This window comes from Theropithecus gelada, chromosome 20 (genome assembly GCF_003255815.1).
Source record: "Theropithecus gelada isolate Dixy chromosome 20, Tgel_1.0, whole genome shotgun sequence".
Taxonomy (NCBI): Eukaryota; Metazoa; Chordata; class Mammalia; order Primates; family Cercopithecidae; genus Theropithecus; species Theropithecus gelada.
This window is the reverse complement of record NC_037688.1, coordinates 72,231,380-72,257,294: the sequence shown is the minus strand read 5'-3', so window position 1 is coordinate 72,257,294 and position 25,915 is coordinate 72,231,380. Positions and strand designations below refer to the sequence as shown.

The 25,915-nt window shown below is 39.7% G+C and overlaps 1 protein-coding gene and 1 non-coding gene across 4 annotated transcripts in view; both read left to right on the top strand.

Annotated features, from left to right (window-relative positions):
• ATF7IP2 (activating transcription factor 7 interacting protein 2) overlaps positions 1-18,469 on the top strand; it is an 89,336-nt gene extending 70,867 nt beyond the window's left edge. For 2 of the 3 annotated variants that reach the window (XM_025370490.1, XM_025370491.1), the window contains 5 exons: positions 9,314-9,387; positions 10,696-10,751; positions 11,169-11,235; positions 15,717-15,802; positions 16,654-18,469. In XM_025370490.1, the coding sequence (XP_025226275.1) occupies positions 9,314-9,387; positions 10,696-10,751; positions 11,169-11,235; positions 15,717-15,802; positions 16,654-17,067 (697 nt within the window). In that variant the 3' untranslated portion in view covers positions 17,068-18,469. The remainder of the gene's footprint in view (positions 1-9,313; positions 9,388-10,695; positions 10,752-11,168; positions 11,236-15,716; positions 15,803-16,653) is intronic. The other variant, XM_025370492.1, reaches the window with a different exon arrangement.
• A 6,038-nt stretch (positions 18,470-24,507) lies between these two features.
• LOC112614923 lies at positions 24,508-24,614 on the top strand. The gene has a single exon (XR_003117219.1). It is a non-coding gene; the product is annotated as a U6 spliceosomal RNA (small nuclear RNA).
• Positions 24,615-25,915: the final 1,301 nt, after the last annotated feature.

Sequence of the window (25,915 nt, the reverse complement as noted above, 5' to 3'; positions counted from 1 at the left end):
CGAAGATATGTCTCCAGCTGCTTTTAAGATAATCTACTTTGGTTTTCATCAATATACTATTAATATAAGGTGTTAGGTGGTGGGGAGTATACTTGGCCCTTCTTGAATCTGTAGCTTGATACTTTTCATTGTCTTGGGAAAATTATTGATATTGCTTCAGATATTGCTTCTGGAGCGTTCCATGTCTTCTATCTTACTGGTTTCTAATTATGTGCTTTTCTATATACTGCATCTGTTTTGCTCTAGATACTTTTGTCTGGGTATCTTCAACTGACCTGTATCGTGTTCCAGCTTATTAATCCTAATCCTTTCTTTTACTTGATCCAAGTAGCTATTAAACTCATGTATTGAATTCTTAATTTCAATTTGTATATTTTTCAGTTCTTGGTTATTTTTTACAGATTCACATTCTCTGGTGAAATTATTTACCTTGCCATCCATGTGTTGAACATTTTAGTCACTGAGATTTTCAGATCTATTTCTGACAACTCTCCTATCTGGGTCACTTTGAATTCTATTTGTGTTTGCTGTTTTACATCTTTGTCCTGTCTGTTAGGACAGTTGCTAATTTTGTGTTTGATTACTGGATATTGTATATTGGAAATTGTAAAGGCTCTGAATGATGTCTTCCCCTAGACTAGACTCACCCTGTACTCTGGAAAGCAGCAGAGAGACACAGCACCTGTGCTGGATTTTAGATATGTCCACAAATTTTCAGTACCCCTCCTTTAAAATGTGGAGCCTAATTCCATCTTGGACTATACTTAGTGACTCACTTCTAATGCATAGAATATGGCACAAGTGACATTATTTTAGTAGATCATAAAATACATTAGCTTCCTTGTTCTCTCTTAGATCACTTGCTCTGGAGCAAGTGACTACAGCACCTGCCAGCATCCTGACTGCAACCTCATGAGAAAACGTGACCCAGAACCCTTGACTCCACGACTTCCTACTTATTTACCCACAGGAATTGAGATAATGAATATTTGGATTTTTAGGCCATTATGTTTTGGAGTAAATTATTATGTGGCAATAGAGATACAGTACAACATTTCAATCTATTCAGAAATTGAGCAGAACTGAGGCTGATCTGCAGATTTTATAAGACTTGGTGATTTCTTATTTTTCTCCCATTCTTGTGTTACAGCCCTCTTGCCTGGGATATGGTCTGTGGCTCCCCTCCTATTGCTGGTCTTATATTCCAGTTCTTGGCTCCTCAATACCAGCCCTCTGTGATTTCAGTCACTTTTTGCTTGGTTTCATAGCATCCTGTGTGCCTGAGTTGACAAATGCCTTGAGTTCTGAAGAACACTGGCCAAGTGTCTAGCTCACGTCTCTTGGATCTTGGTCTCTCTAGTTATTGGTCTCTCAGGTTATGGCTGCCTCCACAGCTTTCTAATGTCTTCCAATAGATATTTTTTCCCCCAATTTTTCAGATTCCTTAAGTGTGGGGCTCCATCATAGCTGTTCTACATGTCATTCATGTACTTTTGTATACATTATCTATTTTTAAATTTTTAAAAACATTTAAGAAATAAAGGAACCCTTACAAAGGAAAAAAGACATATATTGTTCCCCCTGTTAATATCCTGGCTCTAGAGAAAACCGGATTTTATCATTGTTTTTTCTCATGCCCCAGGTATTGAAGGAATTAGTGCCACTGTTGTCTGTGTCTATAGTATGGCTGGATTTAGAAGTTTAAGCATTTTTGTTTTTAGAGTCAAGAGGAAATGGGAAAGGCAATAACAACTGAGCTGCAGAAGCTCATAGAAGAGAAAGTTTATGGCCCAAAACACATGGCAAAAATGAAACTTGCTTAAGTTGGAAGAAAATGCCTTTATATGCAATTACTTCCAAAGAGTAAGCAGCAGGGTCTAAGGCACCCAAGAGCAGACCATTTCACCAATACTGATTGAATAAAATATTAATACGGCCTAAAAAAATCTCACATTGAATTTCATGTGATAAAGAAATGTTTACAGAGATAGAAAGGGGGACAGGAAGGAGTTATGAGCCACAGTATCTTAAGAAAGTTACTACTATTTTGCATGTGTTCCTCCATACTCATTCTTTTGTTGCTGCTGCTGTTGATGTTGTTGATGTTTGGGAGACGGAGTTTCGCTCTTTTTGCCCAGGCTGGAGTGCAATGTGGCACGATCTCAGCTCACTGCAACCTTCACCTCCCAGGTTTAGGCGATTCCTCGGCCTCAGCCTCCTGAGTAGCTGGGATTACAGACATGTGTTGCCACGCCTGGCTAATTTTGTGTTTTTAATAGAGATAGGGTTTCACCATGTTGGCCAGGCCAGGTGCTCTCGAACTCGTCACCTCAGGTGATCCGCCTGCCTCAGCCTCCCAAAGTGCTGGAATTATAGGCGTGAGCCACCACGCCTGTCCATCCTACTCATTCTTTATTAAAATTTATTTAATCCTAATAATAAATGTATCCCTCTTTTACAGATGAGGAAATCAAAGCAGAGTTTCTTGCCCCAAAACACTCAAGTAGTAAATGGCAGAGCCTGGATTTGGATCTAAACATTCTGTCTTCAGAACCTATGCTCTTACCTACTACATAATAACAATGCCTGGAGAAATGAATTACTAATTTTAGACATAGAAGTGTTTCTCCAAGGTAAACTACAAGTAGATAACATATGTTAGTCACACTCAGGCTTCCATAAAAATTACCAGTTTCCTCAGTTTTCCTCCCAGATGTGGTTCATTAAAAAAGAGCTGGGCTGGGCACGGTGGCTCACGCCTGTAATCCCAGCATTTTGGGAGGCCGAGGCTCCTGAGCTCAGGAGTTTGACACCAGCCTGGGCAACATGGTGAAACCCCATCTCTACTAAAAACACAAAGAATTAGCTGGGCACGGTGGTGTGCGCCTGTAGTCCCAGCTACTCAGGAGGCTGAGGCAGGAGAATTGCTTGAACCCAGGAGGTGGAGGTTAGAGTCACCTGAGATTGCGCCACTGCACTCTAGCCTGGGCGACAGAACGAGACTCTGGCCAAAAAACAAAAAAGAGCTTTCACTGGTAGCAGTTAATTGAATAGTTTCATATCATTACATCAAAATCTAGTGGAATTCCAGTTAGACTATAAGTTTGCCGTTTTACAAATGGGTTTTTCAGGATAAGCATTAACAGCTTTATATACAGACATAATTTTAAAAATAAAGTTAGTTGACATGTAATATCTACTGAAAGCTGCATGAACAGTGTGTTAGCCTGATGACTTTTCACAAAGTGACAAATGACCCACATTAAGAAACACCAATGGCATCCAGCCTGCCTTATGCCTGTTCTCCTAGTCATCAGTCTTCTAACACCATAAATTGTTTTTGCTTTGTTTTTGCCTTTATAGAAATGGAATCATACTCAGTGAGCTCTTTTATGTCTTCTTTCATCCCACATTATGCGTTGTGAGATCCATCCGTGCTGTTGCTATTCAGCAGTTTATTCATTGCTATATAATATCTATCATATGAATATGCCACAATTGTGTAGTATCTATCATATGAATGTGCCACAGTTAATCTGTTTAGTTCATGGCCATTTGGATTGTTTGCAGGTTGGGGAAAGTATAAATGGTGCTGCTGTGAACATTCTTTTACATGTCTTTTGGTGAATGTACATACATACACTTCTGTTGGACATATGCCTAGAAGTGGAATTGCTAGGTCATAAGGTATGTGTATCTTGAGGTCTGATACCACCAACCAGTTTACCAAAGAAGTTGTACCAAGTTATACTCCCACTGTAAGTACAGATTTTTGTTGCTGCATATCCTTGTCAACTCTTGGTGGTATCTCTTTCTTTTTAGCCATACTGGTGTATAGCATCACATTGTGGTTTTAATTTGTATTTCCTTCTAATAATGAAAATTAAGCGAATTTACATGTTAGCCATTTGGATATCTTCTTTTATGAAGATTTTTGCTTTGTCTTTTCAAGTTTTTTTGACAGATACATTTATTATAAATACTTTCCTGACCCAAAGTCATGTTGTTTCCCTGATGGTGTCTTTATATGAACCGACTGTACTTAATTTCAGTGTAGTCTTTTTTTCATAGACTGTATGAATGCTCCATCTTCCATATTTTTAAAATTATTAATCATAGTTGTTTTAATGCTCTTGTTTTAACTCCAGTATTTGGATCACCTGTGCATCTGTTCCTATTGTTTTTCTGTCAGTTTCTGGTTTTTTGTTTGTTTGTTTTGTCATGCTTGATAGTTTCTGAAAAATTGTTGAGGCTCTAAGTGATGTCTTGCCATAAGACAAGGCTAATCCTCTGCTTGCCAAAAGACAAGGCTAATCCTCTGCTTGCCAAATAGAGTAGGGGTCTCATCACCTAATCTACTCGGGGAATGGTATCACAAGCCTTGTAGTAATCTTGGTAAGGCTTCTTCTACCTCTAGTTCATTCTGGTCTCTAAGACATAGCCTACCATGGATCCCATCTGAAAGTTTGGACTGTTTGCCAGGGCTCCTTCACCTTGGTGGGTCCCAAATATTATTATTTACCTCGTAAATATAGTGAGACTGCCAAAAATTCTTCCTTTTTAAAGACTTTTTGCTCAGTTTCTTATACTCTCAAATAGCATTAATTGGAAGTACTGTAGCTTCAACCAAAGAAAAATTAAGTGAAGGATTTTGAGATTGATAAAGTATTTTGACTGTCATATAATGAACATCTGAGAAGAATTACTTAAAATTTTCTTACAGATTAGCAATGAAAAATACAGCTATCAGTCTTTCATCCAATTTATGACTTATTACTAGAAGACAAAAATATATATAAAAGAAATTTGACAATTTAGAGGGTAAAAGTGGATAGAAAATCAAATATTCTTTTTTTTTTCTTTTTTGAGGTGGATTCTCTCTCTGTCACCCAGGCTGGAGTGCAGTGATGTAATCTTTGCTCACTGCAACCTGTGCCTCACGGGTTCAAGCAATTCTCCTGCCTCAGCCTCCTGAGTAGAGCTCCCACCACGCCTGGTAATTTTTTGTATTTTTAGCAGAGACGGGGTTTTGCCATGTTGTCCAGGCAGGTCTCGAACTCCTGACCTCAGGTGATCCAACCACCTCAACCCCACAAAGTGCTGGGATTACAGGCGTGAGCCATGGCACCCAGCCAAAAATCAAATATTCTTTTTTTTTTTTTTGAGATGGAGTTTTGCTCTAGTTGCCCAGGCTAGAGTGCAATGTCACGATCTCGGCTCACCACAACCTCTGCCTCCCAGGTTTAAGCGATTCTCCTGCCTCAGCCTCCCAAGTAGCTGGGATTAAAGGCCTGTGCCACCACGCCCACCTAATTCTGTATTTTTTAGTAGAGACGAGGTTTCTCCATGTTGGTCAGGCTGGTCTCGACCTCCTGACCTCAGGTGATCCTCCCACCTCCACCTCCCAAAGTGCTGGGATTACAGGCTGAGCCACCGCGCCTGGCCCAAATCAAATATTCTTAATAAAATTTAGATTTAAATATTTGTGTTTCTTAGTTAGAAATAATGGCAAATGTTAGAGTCCCACTGAGAAATGTGATATTTAAAAAGTTGTTGAATTTGTGTTTTTTTAAATCTGCATGGAAAACTGTTGAGCATGAACTGAAAAATGAACATGATTCTTGCCTCTCCCCGTGCAGTCAACAGCTACAGGAACTGACATTTTGCTGTAAACAAGGCAAATCGGGCTAAAAAAAAAATTGTTTTCAGATACTGTTCAACCAGGAGTTCAGGATCATGACTGGTAAAACGAATGAAATGAACTCTACCATTGTCCCAGGTTACTGCCTGGAGGCATTTTCCAGGTCAAGAGCAGGGATGGAGGAGGGATTCCAAACAGAGCCTTGTGGTCTTGCTGAGTTTAGGTCAGAGATTGGAGAGTCTGAGTTGGCTAGAAGTTATGAGGTGGAACAGTGAAGAGAAAAAAATTTAGACAGAGCTCTGAAGATCTGCAAAGGGTCCTTGAAATATTGGCTGAATACAGATCTGCATGCAAAAGATGAAACTACGAGAGACTGGGGAAAGAACTATTGGAAAGAAGGCCAAGTGATTGATTCCTAGAAGTCATACATCTTCTTTTCCCTCTGGCTAGGAGGATTGGGAACATTTTGCTTTCCCCTTGGCTAAAATGAAGAAAATTTGTAATCAGAAGTAACAGGTAGGGTCCACAGATGGGGATTGCTTTAGTGGGGCTCAATTAGTCCCAGAGATTGCAAAGAATCTATACACAGAAAAGCCAAAATCAAGCTTCAAAGGAATCAGGGTAATCCTAAGTAATTTAATTGCATGCCAGAACAAAGTCTAACACTCTTTTGAAGGAATGGAACAACATCCATTACCCAACAGCATAAATTTTACAGTGTCTGACATCTAATGAGAAATTCCCAGGCATGCAACATAGTAAAAAAAAAAAAAAAAAAAAATGGCCCATTAACAAGGAGAAGAATGAAGTGATCTACCTAGAAATAATGTGGACTTAGCAGATGACATAGAAGAGCTATTGCCAATATATCAGTGAAATAGGTATAGAAAATGTTCAGCCTAAAGCATGGAGAGGAAAAAGACCGAAAAAACAATGAACAGAGCATCAGAGACCTATGGAACAGTATCAAGGAGTCTAATACACATATTATTGGAGTATCACTAAGGCAGGGGCTGAGCAAATGTTTGAAGATACAATGTCTGAAAATTTTCCATAGTTGATGCAAACTCTCAATCCATAAATGAAAAAAAACTTAAATTCAAACAGAAGAAACATAAAAGCATACAAAACCACATCATCAGATTGCTGAAAGTCAGTGAGGAAGGGAAAATTTTTAAAAGTAGCCTCACAAAAGACACATCACATAGAAAGGAACAGAAAGTCTGACCAACATGGAGAGACTACATCTCTGCTAAAAATACAAAATTAGCCTGGCATTGTGGCGCATGCCTGTAATCCCAGCTATTCAGGAGGCTGAGGCAGGAGAATCAGTTTGAATCCAGGAGGCAGAGATTGTGGTGAGCCGAGGTCGTGCCACTGCACTCCGGCCTGGGCAACAAGAGCGAAACACCATCTCAAAAAAAAAAAAAAAGGAACAAAAAGTAGAATGGCACCAGACTTCATGCTGTAAGCTGAAGACATCTCTAAAATTGAGATCATAGATACTTCTAAAGTATTGAAAGGTTAAAAAAAAAAAAAAAAAATTCCATTCAGAATTCTATATGCAGTGAAAATATGTTTCCAAAGTACAGTGGGAAAACAGATTTTTTAAGCCAAAAAAAGGTGAGAAGAATACATCAACAGACCTACACTACAAGAAATTTTGGAGATTTTCCAGGCAAAAGGAAAATAGTATTAAATAGAAATTTGGATCTGTACAAAGTAATATAGACTGACAGACATTGTAAATATGTAGGCAAATAGAAAATATTTTTGTTTCTAAAATAGTGTATACACACACGCACTCTATATGGAAACACTACATCCTATATATGTACAATATATAGTTTAGAAATTATATATACACACACATACAAGCAAGAAACAATTGGAATTTGAAATTTAAAATGGATACCATTTACAATAACTTCAGAGATCATAATATGTTTAGGAATAAACCAAAACTACCTAACCTAAAACTACAAAGTATTACTGAAGAAATTAAAGGAGACCTGAATAAGTGGTGAGATATATATGCAACTTTCATGAATTCATTAAGATGTTACTTCACCACAAATTGTATATCTATCAATGCCTCAGCCATTTTTGTAGAAAGTAACAAACTAGTTAAAAACTTAAGGCCAGGTGTGATGGCTTACACCTATAATCCCAGAACCTTGGGAGGCCAGGGCAGGAGGATCACTTGAGGTCAGGAGTTCAAAACCAGCCTGGCCAACATAAAAAACATTAAAAAAAATTTTTTTTGTTTAAAGTTAGCCAGGCCTGGTGACACATGCTGTCTTCCCAGCTACTTAGGAGGCCAAGGTGAGAGGATCCTTTGAGCCCAGGAGGTCTAGGCTTCAGCAAGATACATTTGCACCACTGCACTCCAGCCTGGGATACAGAGCAAGAGTTTGTCTCTTAAAATAAAAAATTTTATATACATTGAAAATGCAGAGACCTAGAAGATGAAAACAATGTTGGGAAAGAATAAAGTTAGAAGACTACACTATCTTTGTTCAAGCCTTAACTATAAAGCTGTAGTATTAAGACAGTGTTGTTGGCATAGAGATAGGCATGTTGACCAGTGGGCACACTAGAGAGTACACACACATGCAGTTCATTGGTTTACGACAAAGGTACCAATGTAGTTTAACAGGAAAAGATGTTCTTTTCAACAAATGTTGCTGGAATAGAGGGAAAAGTGAACCTCAGCTCTTACTTCATACCATAAACAAAAATTAACTCAAAATGGATCATACACCTAAGTACAAACAGTAAAAATATAAGATGTCTGCAAGAAAATGGTATAATTGGACTGGGCACGGTGGCTCACGCCTGTAATCCCACCACTTTGGGAGGCCAAGGTGGGCGGATCACCTGAGGTCAGGAGTTCAAGAGCAGCCTGACCAACATGGTGAAACCCTGTCTCTACTAAAAATATAAAAGCTGGGCGTGGTGGCATGTGCCTATAATCCCAGCTACTCAAGAGGCTGAGGCAGGAGAGTCACTTGAACCCAGGAGGCAGAGGTTTCAGTGAGCCCAAGATTGCGCCATTGCGCTTCAGCCTGGGGGACAAGAGCAAAACTCCATCTCAAAAAAACAAAAAAGTCACTCATAAAAGAACAGGGTCAAAATGGCTTGAAATATTCTATAACCATAATCAGCATCATTTATCATCATTGCCTCAATTAAATTTGTGGTCAATATTGCTACTGGAGAGATACAGGAGCAGTTCTTTTTAAAATAATTTTCTTTGTTATAGTTTTCTACCTTTAGGAGTCCAGGTGTCTTTATGGGTCTTAATAGATTTCCATCATTAAATGATGTTTCATTTTTATAGAAGCAAGTATATATGCTCAAATGAATTTGCATGTTTTATACATTTATGTCCATTGTATATTTATATGTATTTTGAGTCATTGTGAAGGACCCATAAAACGTAGTAGAGATCTAATTACTGGATTTTGATGAACCTTTGGTCATATAACTGAATTGGTAATAAATGGAGTTTTTTTGGGTATTTGGTTTTATCATTTCTATTTGCCCCCACGATTGTTCAATTAAAACATTATGAAATGTTAAGTTAGAGGACTCTTAACCACTAATTGCATGTTTAAGCCTGATAATGCATGTTTAGTTTTTGTTTTTAATTTCTTTTTATCATTTTAGTAACAATGATGATGTTATGTTGATTTCTGTGGAAAGGCCTAATTTGACAACTCCAATTACATCAAATCCAACAGGTATCTTATAGCTGATTAGAATATGATCTATCAAGTTAGAAGGCCTTAAATCAATGTTTGCTTAAAAGTGAAAAATTGAATAATATCTTTTAATAAAATGAAAAATTTAAATGTACTCTCAAATGTTCTAACTTATATCATGGTTAATATTACCTAAATGAATGATTCCTTAATGTAATTGAGATTTCATTTTAACCTTCTGTTTTATCAGTTTATGGCCTTTTTGTTTCTTTTATATGTTTAATGACTTTGTAAGTTGTAAAACTACTTATTTTTAATCGTTTGCCCTGGCCTTCTGTTGATGGTAGTGATGGTTTGTTTTTTGTCTTTTTATTTTTTATTTATTAAGTTATCTTATAGTCAACTTAAGATTTAAAGTTTTTCTTGTCAGTCTGGGTGTGGTGGCTCATGCCTGTAATCCCAGCATTTTGGGAGGCCGAGGCAGACAGATCACCTGAGGTCAGGAGTTCAAGACCAGCCTGGCCAACAAAGTGAAACCCCATCTGTATTAAAAATACAAAAATTAGCCAGGCGTGGTGGCATGTACCTGTAATCCCAGCTACTTGGGAGGCTGAGGCAGGAGAATTGCTTGAACCTGGGAGGCAGAGACTGCAGTGAGCTGAGATCATGCTACTGCTCTCCAGCCTGGGCAACAGAGCAAGACTCCGTCTCAAAAAAAAAAATTAACCTTACATTTCCAATGATAACATTTCTCAAAAAAAAAATTTTTCTCTCTGTCAAAAATAGCCATCTTGTTTGGCTCATAATTTCTTATCCAAAATTCCCCATTTTCATTTCATTTTCTACTATGTTAGAGTATTTGCATCGTAATTTTAAAGCTTTGCCTCCACTTATAGCTACTTACTTGTCCCCACAGTTTGGGCTGTTAAGATTGTGAATCAGAGAATTACAAAGGATGTTAATCATTTATCTTAGGCTTCCTACTGGTTCCAGGAAGGGCGCTTCTCAGCCATGTCAGGCAGTTGTAGTCTAAAGATACTGTGAATTAAAAGTGCGTGCATTTCCAACTGTATTTTCTCATGCAAATTTCTAGGTAGAAGGATTTTCAAAAAAAGAGTTACTAATATAGTTGCAAAGTTACAGAAAGAAAAAATGGCTTGACCCAAAGTTACATTTTTAAAAAAAAATTCATTCAGTCTTTGGAATAGGTAAAGGCAATTGAGTTACTTTTTATCACTATATAATTAACAGCTAATTAGCATCCCCATTATTTTGTTTTAGCATTCATATTTCACAAAGCCCATAAATATTGTGTAATCAATTTGTCAAATGTCTCATTTCTTTCAGATACCAGAAAAACTACATCAGGAAATTCTAGCAGTTCTCCTAATGCTGAAGTTACAGTAAGTAAGAAATACTAACTCTGAATATTGTTCATTTAAACATGTTAGTTCTAGGAACTTTAGTGTTTGCTACATGTTGGATGATTTAGTTTTAGTCCAGCTTACACATTGAAAAGCAGCTAATGATAAGCATAATTCATAACGATACTCATTTACCAAATTCATTTACGTTCTCCTTAGTCTTATTCTCAGAAACCATATAGTATTTTACAAGAACTTTTTAATAGAGTTAAACCACAGGAGACTTAGAGATGTTCCATCTCTAGTTTCTGAATGGTAATTTGAAATTACCATTTAAAATTACCAAATTTTTCTGAATAATAATTTAAAATTACCATTTAAAATTACCAAATGTTGAAGTTTTTAAAAACATTTTCAGCTATTGAGGCAAAGCTTTATTATTTACAATTTTTTTAGGCTGTACAGAAGAAACTTGATTTTATAATTGATTTGACAAAAGAAGGCCTATCCAACTGCAATACAGGTAAAATGATTTTTTAGATCTTTCTTTTGTAAAAAGGAGGGAAGGGTAACAACTCACAATGCACTGGGTTTACTTATGAAGTTTGTTTTAATATGTTAGTGTGCAGATGTTTATATCTCTATGCAGTTTTAGCACATGTGCAGATTCATGTAACTGCCATCACACTCAAAGTACGGAACCTATAGCCACAAGGCTCCTTCATGCTACCCCTTTATACTCACAGCTTGTTTCTGCCCCAATCCCTGGCAAACACCAATCTGTTCTGTACTATAACTGTTATTTCACAAATTTATATAAATTAGGTAATGCAATATGTGTTCTTCTGAGATTGACTTCTTCCATTCAGCATAATTCTGAGGGTCATCCACATTGTTGTGTATCAGTAGTGTGGTCCTCTTTATTGGCAAGAGTAACCCGTGGTGTGGATGCATCATAATTTGTTTATTCATAAACCCACTGAAAGACATCTGGCATGTTGGGGACTTTTACAAATTTCTTTTCTTCCTGTGGTACATACTTTTTCCCCTAACCACAACAATAGCTACTGAGAGGACGCACGGAGAGACAGAAACTGGGGTATAACATGAAAATGTAGAGGGAGAGTGACAACAGTGTCTTTCACAGATTTAAGGAAAAACAAGTGAAATACAATCATGGGGCTGGGGATCACTTACAAGGTCTCATTCAAATTTAATGAGAAGTATAAACCCACATATCCAAGATGTTTAATAAACTCCAGGATAAACGCAAAAGAAGTCATACCAAGACATATCATAGTCAAGTTCCTGAAATCCAGTGATGAGGAGAAAAGTGAAGATACAATGTGGGTGAAAGAACAGAGAATTCACAGGTTTCTAGGCTAGAACAACGCAAGCCAAAAAACAATTGAATGACTTCATTAAAAGTCTGGAGGAAAATAACTATCAACCTGTAATTCTTTATCTAGAAAATATCTTTCAAAAACGAAAGCAACTTTGGGAGGTCAGGTCAGGAGGATGGCTTGAGGTCAGGAGGATGGCTTGAGGCCAGGAGTTTGAGAACAGCCTAGGCAACATAACGAAACCCCATCTCTACAAAAATAAGAATAAATCAAAATTAAAATTTTTCAGATCAACAAAATGCGTTGCCAGCAGACCTTTGCTATCAGAAATAAAGGAAGTTCTTCAAGTGATAGTAAAAGATACCAGATAGAAAGCAGATCTACACAAAGGAATAAAACTATTATAGAATGTATATAGAAGTCAGTAGATGAAAACAGTAGTGCAAAAGATAGTCACAGGATTGAAAGTATGCTGTTATAAGGCTCTAAAGTGGAGTGGTGTCATGTTGTTTGAAGCTAGAGATATATATGGTAATGTCTAGAGCAACAGTTTTTTCTTTTACATAGAAGTAAAGCTAAAAAACCAGTAGTGGAGATAAACGAAATTTTTAAAATACCCAATCTAAGAAGCCAGAAAAAAATAAAAAATAAGAGAAAAAAACAGCAGAGAAAGAACAAACAAGACTAATAGAGAACAAAAGGCAAAAGAATCAATTTAAACCTGACCACACTGATAATAAATATAAGTGGTCCAAACACTCCATTGAAAAGCACTGTTAGACTGGAGAACAATACAAGTCTCAACTGTGATTACAAGAGATGTACTTTAAAAAGGAAATAAACATTAATTGGGTTGGAATGAAAGTCCTGTCTCGTCTCTTATTATCATAAAGTTGAGCTTCTATTGCAGTCTGTTTTAATTTGCTAAGGGCCTATTGACTTACTGCCTTGAAAGAAGGAATATTATTTACAAGAAATTATATTTGCTAGGATATTTTAAATATTCAGCTGTTGGCTAAAAATTTAAAGGTTATTTGTATTAGTTCTTAACCTACAGATTATAATTTTACAAATCTGTCTCTTAAAGCTAGTACAAAACAGCTCAACAGACTCTCTAAAATAATAAACTCATTAATTCTTCTAGGAAGGTTTTTGTAAAAATACCAGTAAATAAGGGACTAACTCTGAAACAACAGTACAGAATCTTGTTCATCTTTGTCAAAAGAAAAATACAAGTAAATTTCATTTGGAGGATTCATAAAATGTATTAGTTATATCATAGGATATAAAGGATCTAAAATGGTTTTTACTGCTTAATTCTGGGATTTTTAGCTACCCAGCTTTCATACTTTCCAGTATAAACCCCCTTTTCTTAACCATCCCTGTATTTACTCTCCCCAGTTGTGTGTGTGTGTGTGTGTTTTAACTTTATGTTCTGATGTACATGTACAGGACGTGCAGATTTGTTACATAGGTAAATGTGTGCCATGGTGGTTTGCTGCACCTATCAACCCATCACCTATGTGTTAAGCCTGGCATGCATTAACTATTTTTCCTGATGTTCTCTCCACCCCCCACCCTCCCCCAACAGGCCCAGTGTGTGTTATTCCCCTCCCTATGTCCATGTGTTCTCATTGTTTAGCTTCCACTTACAAGTGAGAACATGTGGTATTTAGTTTTCTGTTCCTGGATTACTTTGCTGAGGATAATGGCTTCTAGCTCCATCCATGTCCCTGCAAAGAATAGGATCTAATTTCTTTTTATGGCTGCATAGTATTCCATGTGTATATGTACCACATTTTCTTTATCTAGGCTATCATGGATGGGCTTTTGGGTTGATTCCATGTCTTTGCTATTGTGAATAGTGCTGCAATTAACATATACATGCATGTATCTTTATAGTAGAATGATTAATATTCCTTTGGGTATATACCCAGTAATGAGACTGCTAGGCCAAATGACAATTTTATGATGAAATCGTCAAAAGCAATTGCAACAAAAGCAAATATTGACAAATGGGATCTAATTAAAGAGCCTCTGTACCGCAGAAGAAACTGTCATCAGCAGACAGACAACCTGCAGAATGGGAGAAAATTTTTGCAATCTGTCTATCTGACAAAGGTCTAATACCCAGAATCTACAAGGAACTTAAGGAAATTTACAAGAAAAGTAACCCCATTAAAAAGTGGGCAAAGGGCCGGGCGCGGTGGCTCAAGCCTATAATCCCAGCACTTTGGGAGGCCGAGACGGGCGGATCACGAGGTCAGGAGATCGAGACCATCCTGGCTAACATGGTGAAACCCTGTCTTTACTAAAAAAAATACAAAAAACTAGCCTGGCGAGGTGGCGGGTGCCTGTAGTCCCAGCTACTCGGGAGGCTGAGGCAGGAGAATGGCATAAACCCGGGAGGCGGAGCTTGCAGTGAGCTGAGATCCGGCCACTGCACTCCAGCCTGGGCGACAGAGTGAGACTCCATCTCAAAAAAAAAAAGAGTGGGCAAAGGACACGAACAGACATTTCTCGAAAGAAGACGTACATTTGGCCAACAAACATGAAAAAAAGCTCAACATCACTGATCGTCAGAGAAATGCAGATCAAAACCACAGTGAGATACCATCTCATGCCTGTCAGAATGGCGATTATTAAAGTCAAAAAACAACAGATGCTGGTGAGGATATGGAGAAATAGGAATGCGTTTACACTGTTGGTGGGAATGTAAATTAGTTCCACCATTGTGGAAGACAGTCTCAGTGATTTAGAACTGGAAATACTTTTTTTTTTTTTTGAGACAGTCTCGCTCTGTCCTCTGTCACCCAGGCTAGAATGCAGTGGGGCTTGATCTCAGCTCACTTCAACCTCTGCCTCCCAGGTTTAAGCAATTCTTCTGTGTCAGCCTCCCGAGTAGCTGGGACTACAGGCATGCACCAGCATGCCCGGCTAATTTTGTATTTTCAGTAGAGATGAGATTTCACCATGTTGCCCAGGCTGATTTGGAACTTCTGACCTCAAGTCATCTGTGTCCTAAAGTGCTGGGATGATAGGCATGAGCCTCTATACCCAGCCTCCCCAGTTGTTTTCAATCCATTCTTTTACCTACTTGTACCTTCTTTCCCTCCCACCCACCCACATTTTTCCTATTCGCCTCCTTTCTTCTTCTCACCATCTATTTTCCTTTCCGTTTCTCCTCCTCCCCCTCTTCTTTTCCCCACTCCACATTTTATATGTAATTCCTTCCAGATGAGCACAGACCTCATTAGTTGAGATTTTTTAAATCCCAACCCACATGATTTTTAGTTTGAATTCCTAAAACTTGGGTATAGATTATAAATGGCTCTGTGTTTGAACATCTTTGTTGGCCTAATGAGAAAATTTGCCTCTAAGATCGTTGATCAGAGGTCTGTGTCTCATGTGTAAACATATCTGGTTCCCAGCTACACAGTGTCTAAAGTGTTTACCTTAAGCGGAATTTTTGTCACCCTAAAAATTTTCTATTTTTGGTACCTCTGTATCTTGAACTTTAACTAAAAGTGTATCTTCATAATTCAGTTTTATAATTTTAATTCACATTTAATTATCACCAAAGATGTAAACTATATCTTAAAGGCTATGGAATTGATTCTTGCAGATAAAATTTACTTCTTAAACCTTGTGTTGTTCACAGAAAGTCCAGTATCCCCTCTGGAGTCACATTCGAAAGCTGTTTCAAACTCAAAAGAAACAACCCCATTGGCACAAAATGCAGCCCAGGTACTGATTCAGAGTGCTCTGTAAGGGATATTTATTCCAAATTGAGTGGGAAGTACCTATCTTACTCTTGAAGAAACATTTGGGTCACATTTCAGCTTAGAAAACAATTTAATATGCTGTTGTTAATCTACTTATTTATACAGTTAAAATCATTCAATTGAGTTTTACAGAAGCTACAGAAGTTAAAACAAATACTTTTTTTAAATTGAACAAATTGGAAAAGAAGCAATAGCCATTGTTGATGAGGATGGGAGGAAAAGGGTGTTCTCATACACTGACACTTTTTTTCTTTTTTTTGACACCACATCTTGCCCAGACTATACCGAATCTTGCCCTGTCGCCCAGGCTATAGTGCAGTGGCGTGATCATGGCTCACTGCAACATCTACCTCCAGGGTTCAAGTGAGTCCCCTGCCTCAGCCTCCCAAGTAGCTGGGATTACAGGCGTGCACCACCACACCCAGCTAATTTTTGTATTTTTAGTAGAGACGGGGTTTCGCGATGTTGGCCAGGCTGGTCTCAAACTCCTGACCTCAGGTGAGGCAACGCACCCAGCCACGCTGACACTTTTCATGTAAATTAGTACAGTGTTTGAGAACGCAATTTGGAAATGAGATGGAATATTTATCCCACATGTCTAGAACCTAACCCATTCTGGATTATTGACATTCCAGGGTGTAGAAATCTTAAATCCAAAAGAGGATTATGCTTAAAGGACTGGATCCAGCCTCACATATTATTGAAATACACTTTTATTATTTTGATAAATGGATTGAAGAATGGGAAGTATATATTTCTACAACTGCAATTGACCACTTTAAAAGCTATACTTTCTTACAATTGTGTTTTTAGGTTCCTGAGTGCTTTGAGCACCTGCCACCTCTCCCAGAACCACCAGCACCACTACCTGAATTAGTAGACAAAACCCGAGACACACTTCCTCCCCAGAAGCCTGAGCTCAAAGTGAAACGGGTTTTCAGACCAAATGGCATTGCCCTGACTTGGAATATAACCAAAATCAATCCCAAGTGCGCTCCTGTAGAAAGCTACCACCTCTTCCTGTGTCATGAGAACTCTAATAATAAATTGATTTGGAAGAAGATTGGAGAAATTAAAGCTTTACCACTCCCCATGGCCTGTACTTTATCTCAGTTTTTAGCTTCCAACAGATACTATTTTACTGTCCAGTCAAAAGATATTTTTGGACGATATGGACCATTCTGTGACATAAAATCTGTCCCTGGGTTTTCTGAAAATCTTACCTAAAAGAGAGGTCTTTAATAATTACATATTATACTACTTTTTTTTCATATTTGTTTGTTTGTTTATAATGTTACTGTAATACTATTTGCCGTTGTAAAAGGCCAGCTCAGATTGTGAGCCCTTTCTATTGGGACAGTCCTCTTCTATATGTTGTAAGTGGCCAGTACTTTGATGAATTTCTGGTTTGTATTAAATATGTCCTTCCACTGGATAAGTTCTAAAACATATGCTGTCTTGGTCGCGTGTTGCTGAGGTGTGTTGTGAACAATGCCTTTGACTGTGAAACTGCTGCTTCTATGAGAAGACCTAGGATACAAGCAGCCACTGTTTCCTCCATTAACAATCAGCTTTTAGTGACCTGCTATGGTCAGCATAGCTACAGGAAAAGTCAGCCCTTGACTGAGGGCCAGATCATCCCTGGAGTGTACCTCTACCAAGATTTTATGAAAAGATGACATGTTGGACTGCATAATACAAATTAATATAAAAATTAAATTTTTTTTTTGAGATGGAATCTTGTTCCATTGCCTAGGGTAGAGTACAGTGGCACAATATCAGCTCACTGCAACCTCCATCTCCCAGGTTCAAGCAATTCTCCGGTATCAGCCTCCTGAGTAGCTGGGACTACAGTAGCTTGCCACCACGCCCAGCTAATTTATTTTTAGTGGAGATGAGGTTTCACCTTGTTGGTCAGGCTGGTCTCAAACTCCTGACCTCAGGGGATCCACCCACCTCGGCCTCCCAAAGTGCTGGGATTACAGGCATGAGCCACCACACCTGGCCAAAAACTAAAAGATTTTATGAAAAGAAATGGCTTCCCATTCTATTCAGCTTCTAAGTGGGCTATTCATTTGTGCCCCTCCTCTTTTTTGTTTTGTTTTGCACTATGTCAGTCATTTGGGGAAAAAGCCTGGAGGTCTTTCCTGAATCTGTTCGTAGACATAATAAAATGTGTGCTGTGTACACAAAAACATAATAGTATCTCTCATGAAAGCATTACCCAACCTGCTGTTTGAGTTGAGAATGGATTTGTCCACCTTAGATGTGAGGCTTTAGTTTGCTGATTTCCGAAATGCTACCCTTTGATCATTTCCTGGCTGCCATCCCAATACTAAGGGGCTCAGATGTGTCTTGTGCCCACCTCTTCCTGAGAAGAAGTGGAGCTGTGACTAGTACAAGCAGCCCAAGAAACTCTGAACAGGACCCAATGGAGGCAAACTTGGGAAAATAACTGGGATGATAAAAAATAAAAAAAATCCCAACTGTTTGAAAGTTCGAAAGAGGGGCGTTCTTTCCTGGTACATGGTGAAAGTTCAGGCTCCAGAGGCTCAAAACAGGGAACGGTTTTCCTTGGCATTTTGTAAATGCTCTCACATCTGCAGTAATAAAGCTGTTATTTTCTGCAGTCTTCTATGTCTTTATTTTTAAGCAAAGTACTGATTCATGAGAGGAACTGCCCTGTGGGTTCCCATTTCCTGCTCAGAGCCACCCTGGGTGAAGATTTCACCCTGGGATTGTCATGGACTAGACATTCACTCACTGTGAAGCCCAAAGACGCAGCCCATAAACAAGATTTTGGTACCCATCACCAAGTGAACCTACATCTGCAACTACTGGGCCATCTGGAAAGATGAACGATGCTCAAGTCTCTAGCAAATGAGCCTTTATGATCAAAGGAGGAGAGAGAAAGGCTGACAGCAAACATCTTAGAGGTGGTACCTCAGAAAGCATTACTGTTTTGCCTTTTGGAGAGGCAGGGGCAAGATCAACTGTTCGTTCATTTGTTTTTGAGATAGGATCTCTGTTACCCAGGCCGGAGTGCAGTGGCACCACCATCAGCGTCCCTGCAGCCTCGACTTCTTGAGCTCAAGTGATCCTCCCACCTTAGCCTTTCAAGTAGCTGAGACTACAGGTGTGCACCACCATGCATGGCTAATTTGTTTGAATTTTAGTATTGCTGAGGTCTCACTATATTGCCCAGCTTGGTCTTGAGCTCAAGGGATCCTTCCGCCTCGGCCTCCTAAAGTGCTTGGATTATAGGCAAATCCTCAACTGTTAACACATCAGTGACACCAGGAAGGAGCTAGCCAGCCTAAGGACGAAAAAGTCCTGCCAATAACACAGTCACACAGTACAGAGAACCCACACCCTGACCCCACCCTATGAAATGCTTCCTATACTTCCAGTGGGAAACCTTTATACCTTCATTAGGTAACAGAATCAAACTGAGTAATGACTGAAAATTGAATACATTGAGAAAAGGCTATGGAGTGGCCCAAGGAATTACCAGGAATCCTAGAAACTCAAGGAAAAAAATACTTTGCAACAACCCAACCAAGTTTCAAACCTCATACAGTTTATGCAATTCACATTCTACATAATGACACGTTGGACATGTTATGCCCATTTTAAAGATGGAGAGACAGGCCTAGAGAGCTTAGGAGACTGGTGCAAGGTCACAGAGGCCCAGGGAATAACTACAGTCGGGATTCAAAACCAGCTACATGGTTCTGATTCATGCTGTGTACACCATGCTCTGCTGTCTGTGGGAACTACACTGAAGGAACAGTTAGAATTCACACTCTGCTGCCTTGTGGCTCCAGATTGAAATCCCAGCATCTGATTGGCTTATCCTAGGGCATACGTTCAAGTTGCAAGGTGAATTGGAGAAGCAAATCTCTGGTATTTCTAATCTTCAGTGAGAGGTGTACACAAGGTAAGTGTGGTGGTTCTGCACTGTGTCCTGTAGCTAAGCTAGAACTACCTACCCAGAATTTCTTTCCCTGGCTGGTTCAAGGTTAGCACTGATCACAAGACATTATGCTGAGATTTGAAGAGCAGAAGTGAAATGGCATTACATGTCTTAGGTTCCGAAGGGCAGTGCAGGACATCAGAATGAGGCAGCTGATGTGCGCTGTTGCTGATCTGCGAGTTGATGGACCTGCAGCTCCTGCAGCTGCCATCAAAGCCATCTCTAGCCTATCCAAGTACAGGACACGTATGGGTGCTGCTGTGTGTTTTTCCTACAGCCCATTATTCCCATGGCGTCAAGGTGGGATTGGTGACACAGGTTCCAGTTTGTACTTGGTCCCAACCACATCCATCCTTCCTCCCCAACAGCCTGCCTGGCTGACTGATGGTGACTCCAGGCTTCACAATAGACACAAAAGGAACAGTTTGTGTGGACTTCTCTACCAGTTCTCATGCATAGGAACAAATCTAACTCCATGAGAGATATGTCTTGTTGAATACCATGAGTTCTAAATTTCTCTTCAAACAATCAGTATGTCAGTATATTCAGTTCTTTGTTCTCCATTTTAAAGCTTAACTTCCTCATTCTCCTCACCCCTAGTTTCAGTAAACAACCTTTTCCACCAGTTCTAATCAGTAGTTCAGCTCTGTTCTCCTGTTCTGTCCTGAGTCACCCTGGTCACCTGCTCTGACCTGAGTCATCCTGAGTCACCTGTTCTGTAACCGCCCTTCCCGCCAAACTACTCACCCCACCACTCCAGCTCGTATCCCTGCTGTCTTTAAAATAGCTACTCGGAATTAGCTTACACTGTGTCGTCCAACCCTAGCCAATAAGGGAATGACACAGCAGTAGGGGCTACCTGTGTCAGAATAAAAACCCCTTTCCCCTCCCTTGTTCAGGTGGGCTCTCACCATTGCTCCACCCACAAGTTGCACCCTTCACCACAACCTCGTCGAATGTTGGGTGGAAGGAAAACTCAAACTGGCTTGGGAAGGACTCTACCTAGTGCTTCTAACCATCCGAGATCACAGTTCGAATAAGTGACTCATCACACCTGGGTCAAAAGAGCAACACCCCTTCCAAAATCATGGATAGCTATTCCAGGGCCAATTCCAACCAAGCTACAGCTAAAACGGGTTTGATCTTCTTATATTGCATCTCTTTCTTTTCCCCTTCTATTGCTAGTCCTCTCGTTATTAATGTAACTAGGTCAAGTTCACCCCAAACTATTACTTTTGATGCTTGCCTTGTGATACCCTGTGGAGATTTGCCAAACCAGAGGCAACTCACCACCTCAGAAAAGTATTTTTATCCTTCCTAGCTCTCCTCAGACTAGAAGTCTGTTAACTGGGATAAGTTAGTTTGGGTAGAGTTTGATGAAGATTCCAGTATAAACTGGGAATCTTGTCCTCCTAGAGCAGAAGTTCTCTGACAAAGTTGGTCCAATGCTCTACAAAATACTAAAGAGCAAGGATGGACCGCCCCAACTAGTACTTGCAGCTTCTTGAAACCATATATTTGTTTTACTAAAGGAGTTACCGCTCCCCATTGTCAGCTGAACCAGTGTAATCCAGTACAGGTTACCATCTCTTCTCCCCAGAGGTCTTCCCCTTCATTAAGCTGTTTCTATGCTATAGGAACAGAAATCTCAGAGAAGGATCCCATAAGATCCTTAGAAATGTGCTTCATTGCCTCCTCACCTCCTGCACCGCCTTCTCCCTCCCCTAAGTTCTCCACTAACCAAACCTTCTCTCGTTATATACGCAGTGATAGGACCAAAGTAGATGTTGAGGAAGTAAATCATTTAAAATAAACTTTAGCAATAGAGACAGGATATTGAGATGCAAATGCCTGGTTGGAATGGATGCAATATTCTGTTCGCACGCTAAACAAAGCAATTGTTACGCCTGTGCTCACGGCAGGCCAGGGGCCCAGATTGTCCCCTTACCACCAGGATGGTCCTCCAGTCGACCAGGCATGGGCTATACAGTAGCTCTTTTCCAGGATCCCACCGCCTGGGGTAACAATTCATGCCAAGCTGTCTCTCTGCTATATCCCAAAGTTTGATACCCTGTGGGTCAGCCCACGAGGGCCATCCAACCTCTATCTCCTGACACTAAGTTCATTTCGTGTCTCTCATGACAAGGAGGGAACTTAGCATTCCTTGGAGACCTGAAAGGATGCACTGAGCTTAAGACTTTTCAGGAGCTTACCAGTCAGCCCTTGTTCATCCCCGAGCAGATGTGTGGCAGTATTGTGGTGGGCCTTTACTGGACACTCTGCCAAGTAACTGGAGCAGCACTTGTGCTCTAGTCCAACTGGCTATCCCTTTCACCTTGGCATTTCATCAACCAGAGAGAGGGAAAATATAACATCATAAAACAAGGGAAGCCCTTTAAGGGTCTTTCAACCCTCATGTTTATTTAGATTCAACTAGAGTCCCATGAGGAACACTAGATAAATTTAAAGCCCAAGATCAAATATCTGTAGGATTTGAGTCAATATTTTGGTGGGTGACAATAAGAATGTAGATTGGATAAATTACACTTATTACAACCAACAGCGGTTTATTAACTACACTAGAGATGCTGTTAAAGGAATAGCTGAGCAATTAGGGGCTACTAGCCAGATGGCTTGGGAAAATAGAATAACCTTAGCCATGATATTAGCAGAAAGAGTAGGAGTTTGCATCATGATTAAAACTCAGTATTGTACCTTCATCCCAAACAATACCACCCCTGATGGAAGTATAACCAAGGCATTGCAAAGTCTAACCATTCTGTCCAATGAATTAGCCAAAAACTCAGAAATAAATAACACTTTCTCAGGGTGGCTAGAAAGGTGGTTCAGTAAATGGAAAGAAATCATAGCCTCAATTCTTACTCCTCTTGCAGCTGTAATAGGTGTACTCATTCTTGTTGGGTGTTGTGTCGTACCATGCATCCATGGGCTGGTGCAGAGACTCATAGAGATAGCACTTACTAAAACCTCCCTTAACTCTCCTCCACCTTATTCAGAGAAGCTTCTTCTTTTAGAGAATCAAGCAGAACAACTAAGACAAGACATGTTAGGGAAGTTTGAAGAGAAAGAACTGTAAAATTCAAGAGGATGGAGTTGTTGAATATAGTGAATTCTAAATTTCTCTTCAAAGAATCATTATGTCAGTATGTTCAGTTCTTTGTTCTCCATTTTAAAGTTTAACTTCCTCATTCTCCTTGCCCCTAGTTTCAATAAACAACCTTTTCCACCAGTTCTAATCAGTAGTTCATATCTGTTCCCCTGCTCACCTGCTCTGTCCTGAGTCATCCTGAGTCACCTGTTCTGTAACCGCTCTTCCTGCCAAACTATTCACCCCACCACTCCAGTTCATACCCCTGCTCTCTTTAAAACAGCCATTCAGAATTAGCTTAGACTGTGTGGTCCAACCCTAGCCAATAGGGGACACAGCAGTAGGGGCTACCTACATCATGAATAAAAAACCCTTCCCCTCCCTTGTTCAGGTGTGCTCTTGCCATTCATTGCTCCATCGTGAGTCACACCCTTCTATAGAAGTAAAATTGCCTTGCTGAGAAAATTAAATGTATGTTCGAGTGCTATTTCTTTTGTGGCACCAAAAAATTATTTCTAACTTTCTATAGCCTCGATGGCTCCCTCCCTGAGATGATGGGGACTCCCAGAACACAGGAAGAACAACCTTGCTCTGAGGAGTTGAGGAGGGCAGTAGCTTCCCAACCTATCCTGGAAAGCAGCATATCTCATTCACTGGTGTGTGCTAGAATATGGACTTCACAAATACACCCTTGGGTCTGAAAGTCAGTTCCAACACTTAACTGATTTAGGCAACATGTTTTATGTCTCTGAGCCTTCTTTTTCTCTATGTGCAAAATGTAGACAGTACTGGCCGCCTACATTTTGTAACAGTTTCCTTTCCTTCTCTGCCCTTCTCTTTTCTCTTTCCCCCTTCTTTCCTCCTTCCTTCTCCCTCTTTTTCTCCATTTCTTTTTCCATAATTAATCGGTTCTTCTTCTATTAAGAGGTGAGACTAAGCCAGGTGTGGTGGCTCATGCCTGTAATCCCAGCACTTTGGGAATCTGGGGCAGGCAGATCACCTAAGGTCAGAAGTTTGAGACCCACCTGGCCAACATGGCAAAACACCCCCTGTACTGGAAAAAAAAAAAAAAAAAATTAGCCAGGTGTGGTGACGCACAACTGTAATCCCAGATACTCAGGAGGCTGAGGCAGGAGAAGTGCTTGAACCTGGGAGGCAGAGGTTGCATGAGCTGAGATCATGCCACTGCACTTCAGCCTGGGTGACAAGAGCAAAACTCTGTCTCAAAAAATAAAAATTAAAAAAAAGTAAGACTAAGAATCCTGATAGATACATACAGTGCCATTGTAAGGAATAAATCAGTGTGGTAAATTCTTACAGTTTTATGGTTCTGTTTGCTTTTTTTAGTTCAATAGTTTTTGGGGTATGGGTAGTTTTTGGTTACATGGATGAATTCTTTACTGGTGAATTCTGAGATTTTGTTATACCTGTCATCCAAGCAGTATACACTATACCCAGTATGTAGTCTTTTATCTCTCACCCAACTCCCAATCTCAGCCCACCTCAAGTCCCCAAAGTTCATTATATCACTCCGTATGTTTTTGCATCCTCATAACTTAGCTTCCACTTAAAAGTAAAAACAGTGCTTGCTTTGGTAGCATATATACTAACATTGGAATGATACAGAGAAGATTAGCATGGCGCCTGTGCAAGAATGATACTCAAATTTGTGAAGCATTCCATATTTTTTTGGCTGGGTATGATGGCTCATGCCTGAAATCCTAGCAGTTTGGGAGGCCAAGGTGGGTGGATTGCTTGAGGTCAGGGTTTCAAGACCAGCTTAAACAACATGGTGAAACCCTGTCTCTACTAAAAATATAAAAATCAGCCTAGCCTGATGGCGCACACCTGTAATCCCAGCTACTTGGCAGACTGAGGCAGGAGAATTGCTTGAAGCCGGGAGGCAGAGGTTGCAGTGAGATTGCCCCACTGCACTCCAGCCCAGGTGACAGAGTGAGACTCTATCTCAAAAAAAACAAAAAACAAAAAAAAAAAAAACAGTGAGAATGTACAGTATTTAGTTTTCCATTCCTGCTACTTCACTTAGAGTAATGGCCTCCAGATCCATCCAAGTTGCTGCAAAAGACATTGTTTTGTTCCTTTTTATAACTGAGTATTCCATGGTGTATATATACCACATTTTCTTTATTTACTCCTTGGTCAATGGGCATGTAGGTCGGTTTCATATCTTTGCAATTGCAAATTGTGCTGTTATAAACATGAATGCATGTGTCTTTTTCAAATGACTTTTTTTCCTTTGTGTAGATACCTAGTAGTGGGATTGCTGGATCAAATGGTAGGTCTACTTTTAGTTCTTTGAGGCATACTATTTTACAAAGTATTTGTTCTAATTTACATTGCCATCAGCAGTGTAAACATGTTCCCTTTTCACCACATCCATGCCAATATATATTGTTTTTTGACTCTAATTACGGCCATTCTTGCAGAAATAAGGTGGAATCTCATTGTGGTTTTAATTTGCATTTGTATGGTTCCATTTTGAATACAAGTTACACTTTCCTGTACCAGAAGCAGGGCTTAATTCCAATTTGCAGTTCTCCACCTCCTCCCAGTTCCTCAGTGTCATCCATGCAGATGTCTGCCCTATCCCGGTGACCACCTCCCCATGGAATAGCTAGATACAATCTTCCTGACTCACTCCAGTAAACCTCACAGCCTGCAAGTGCTGTGCAGCTATGCCGCAGTGACCACCTTTCAGTCACAGCCCAACCCGTGCCTGCTTGCTTTAAACCAGGGCTGTTCAACCTTTTGGCTTCTCTGGGCCACATGAGAAGAGGAGTCATCTTGGGCCACACATAAAATACACTAATGCTAATGAAAGCTGATAAGCTTAAAAAAAACACAAAAAAAATGCAAAAAAAATCTCATAGTGTCTTAAGAAAGTTTATGAATTTGTGTTGGGCCACATTCAAAGCCATCCTAGGCCACATGCAGCCCGTGGACCGTGAGTTGGACAAGCTTGTTTTAAA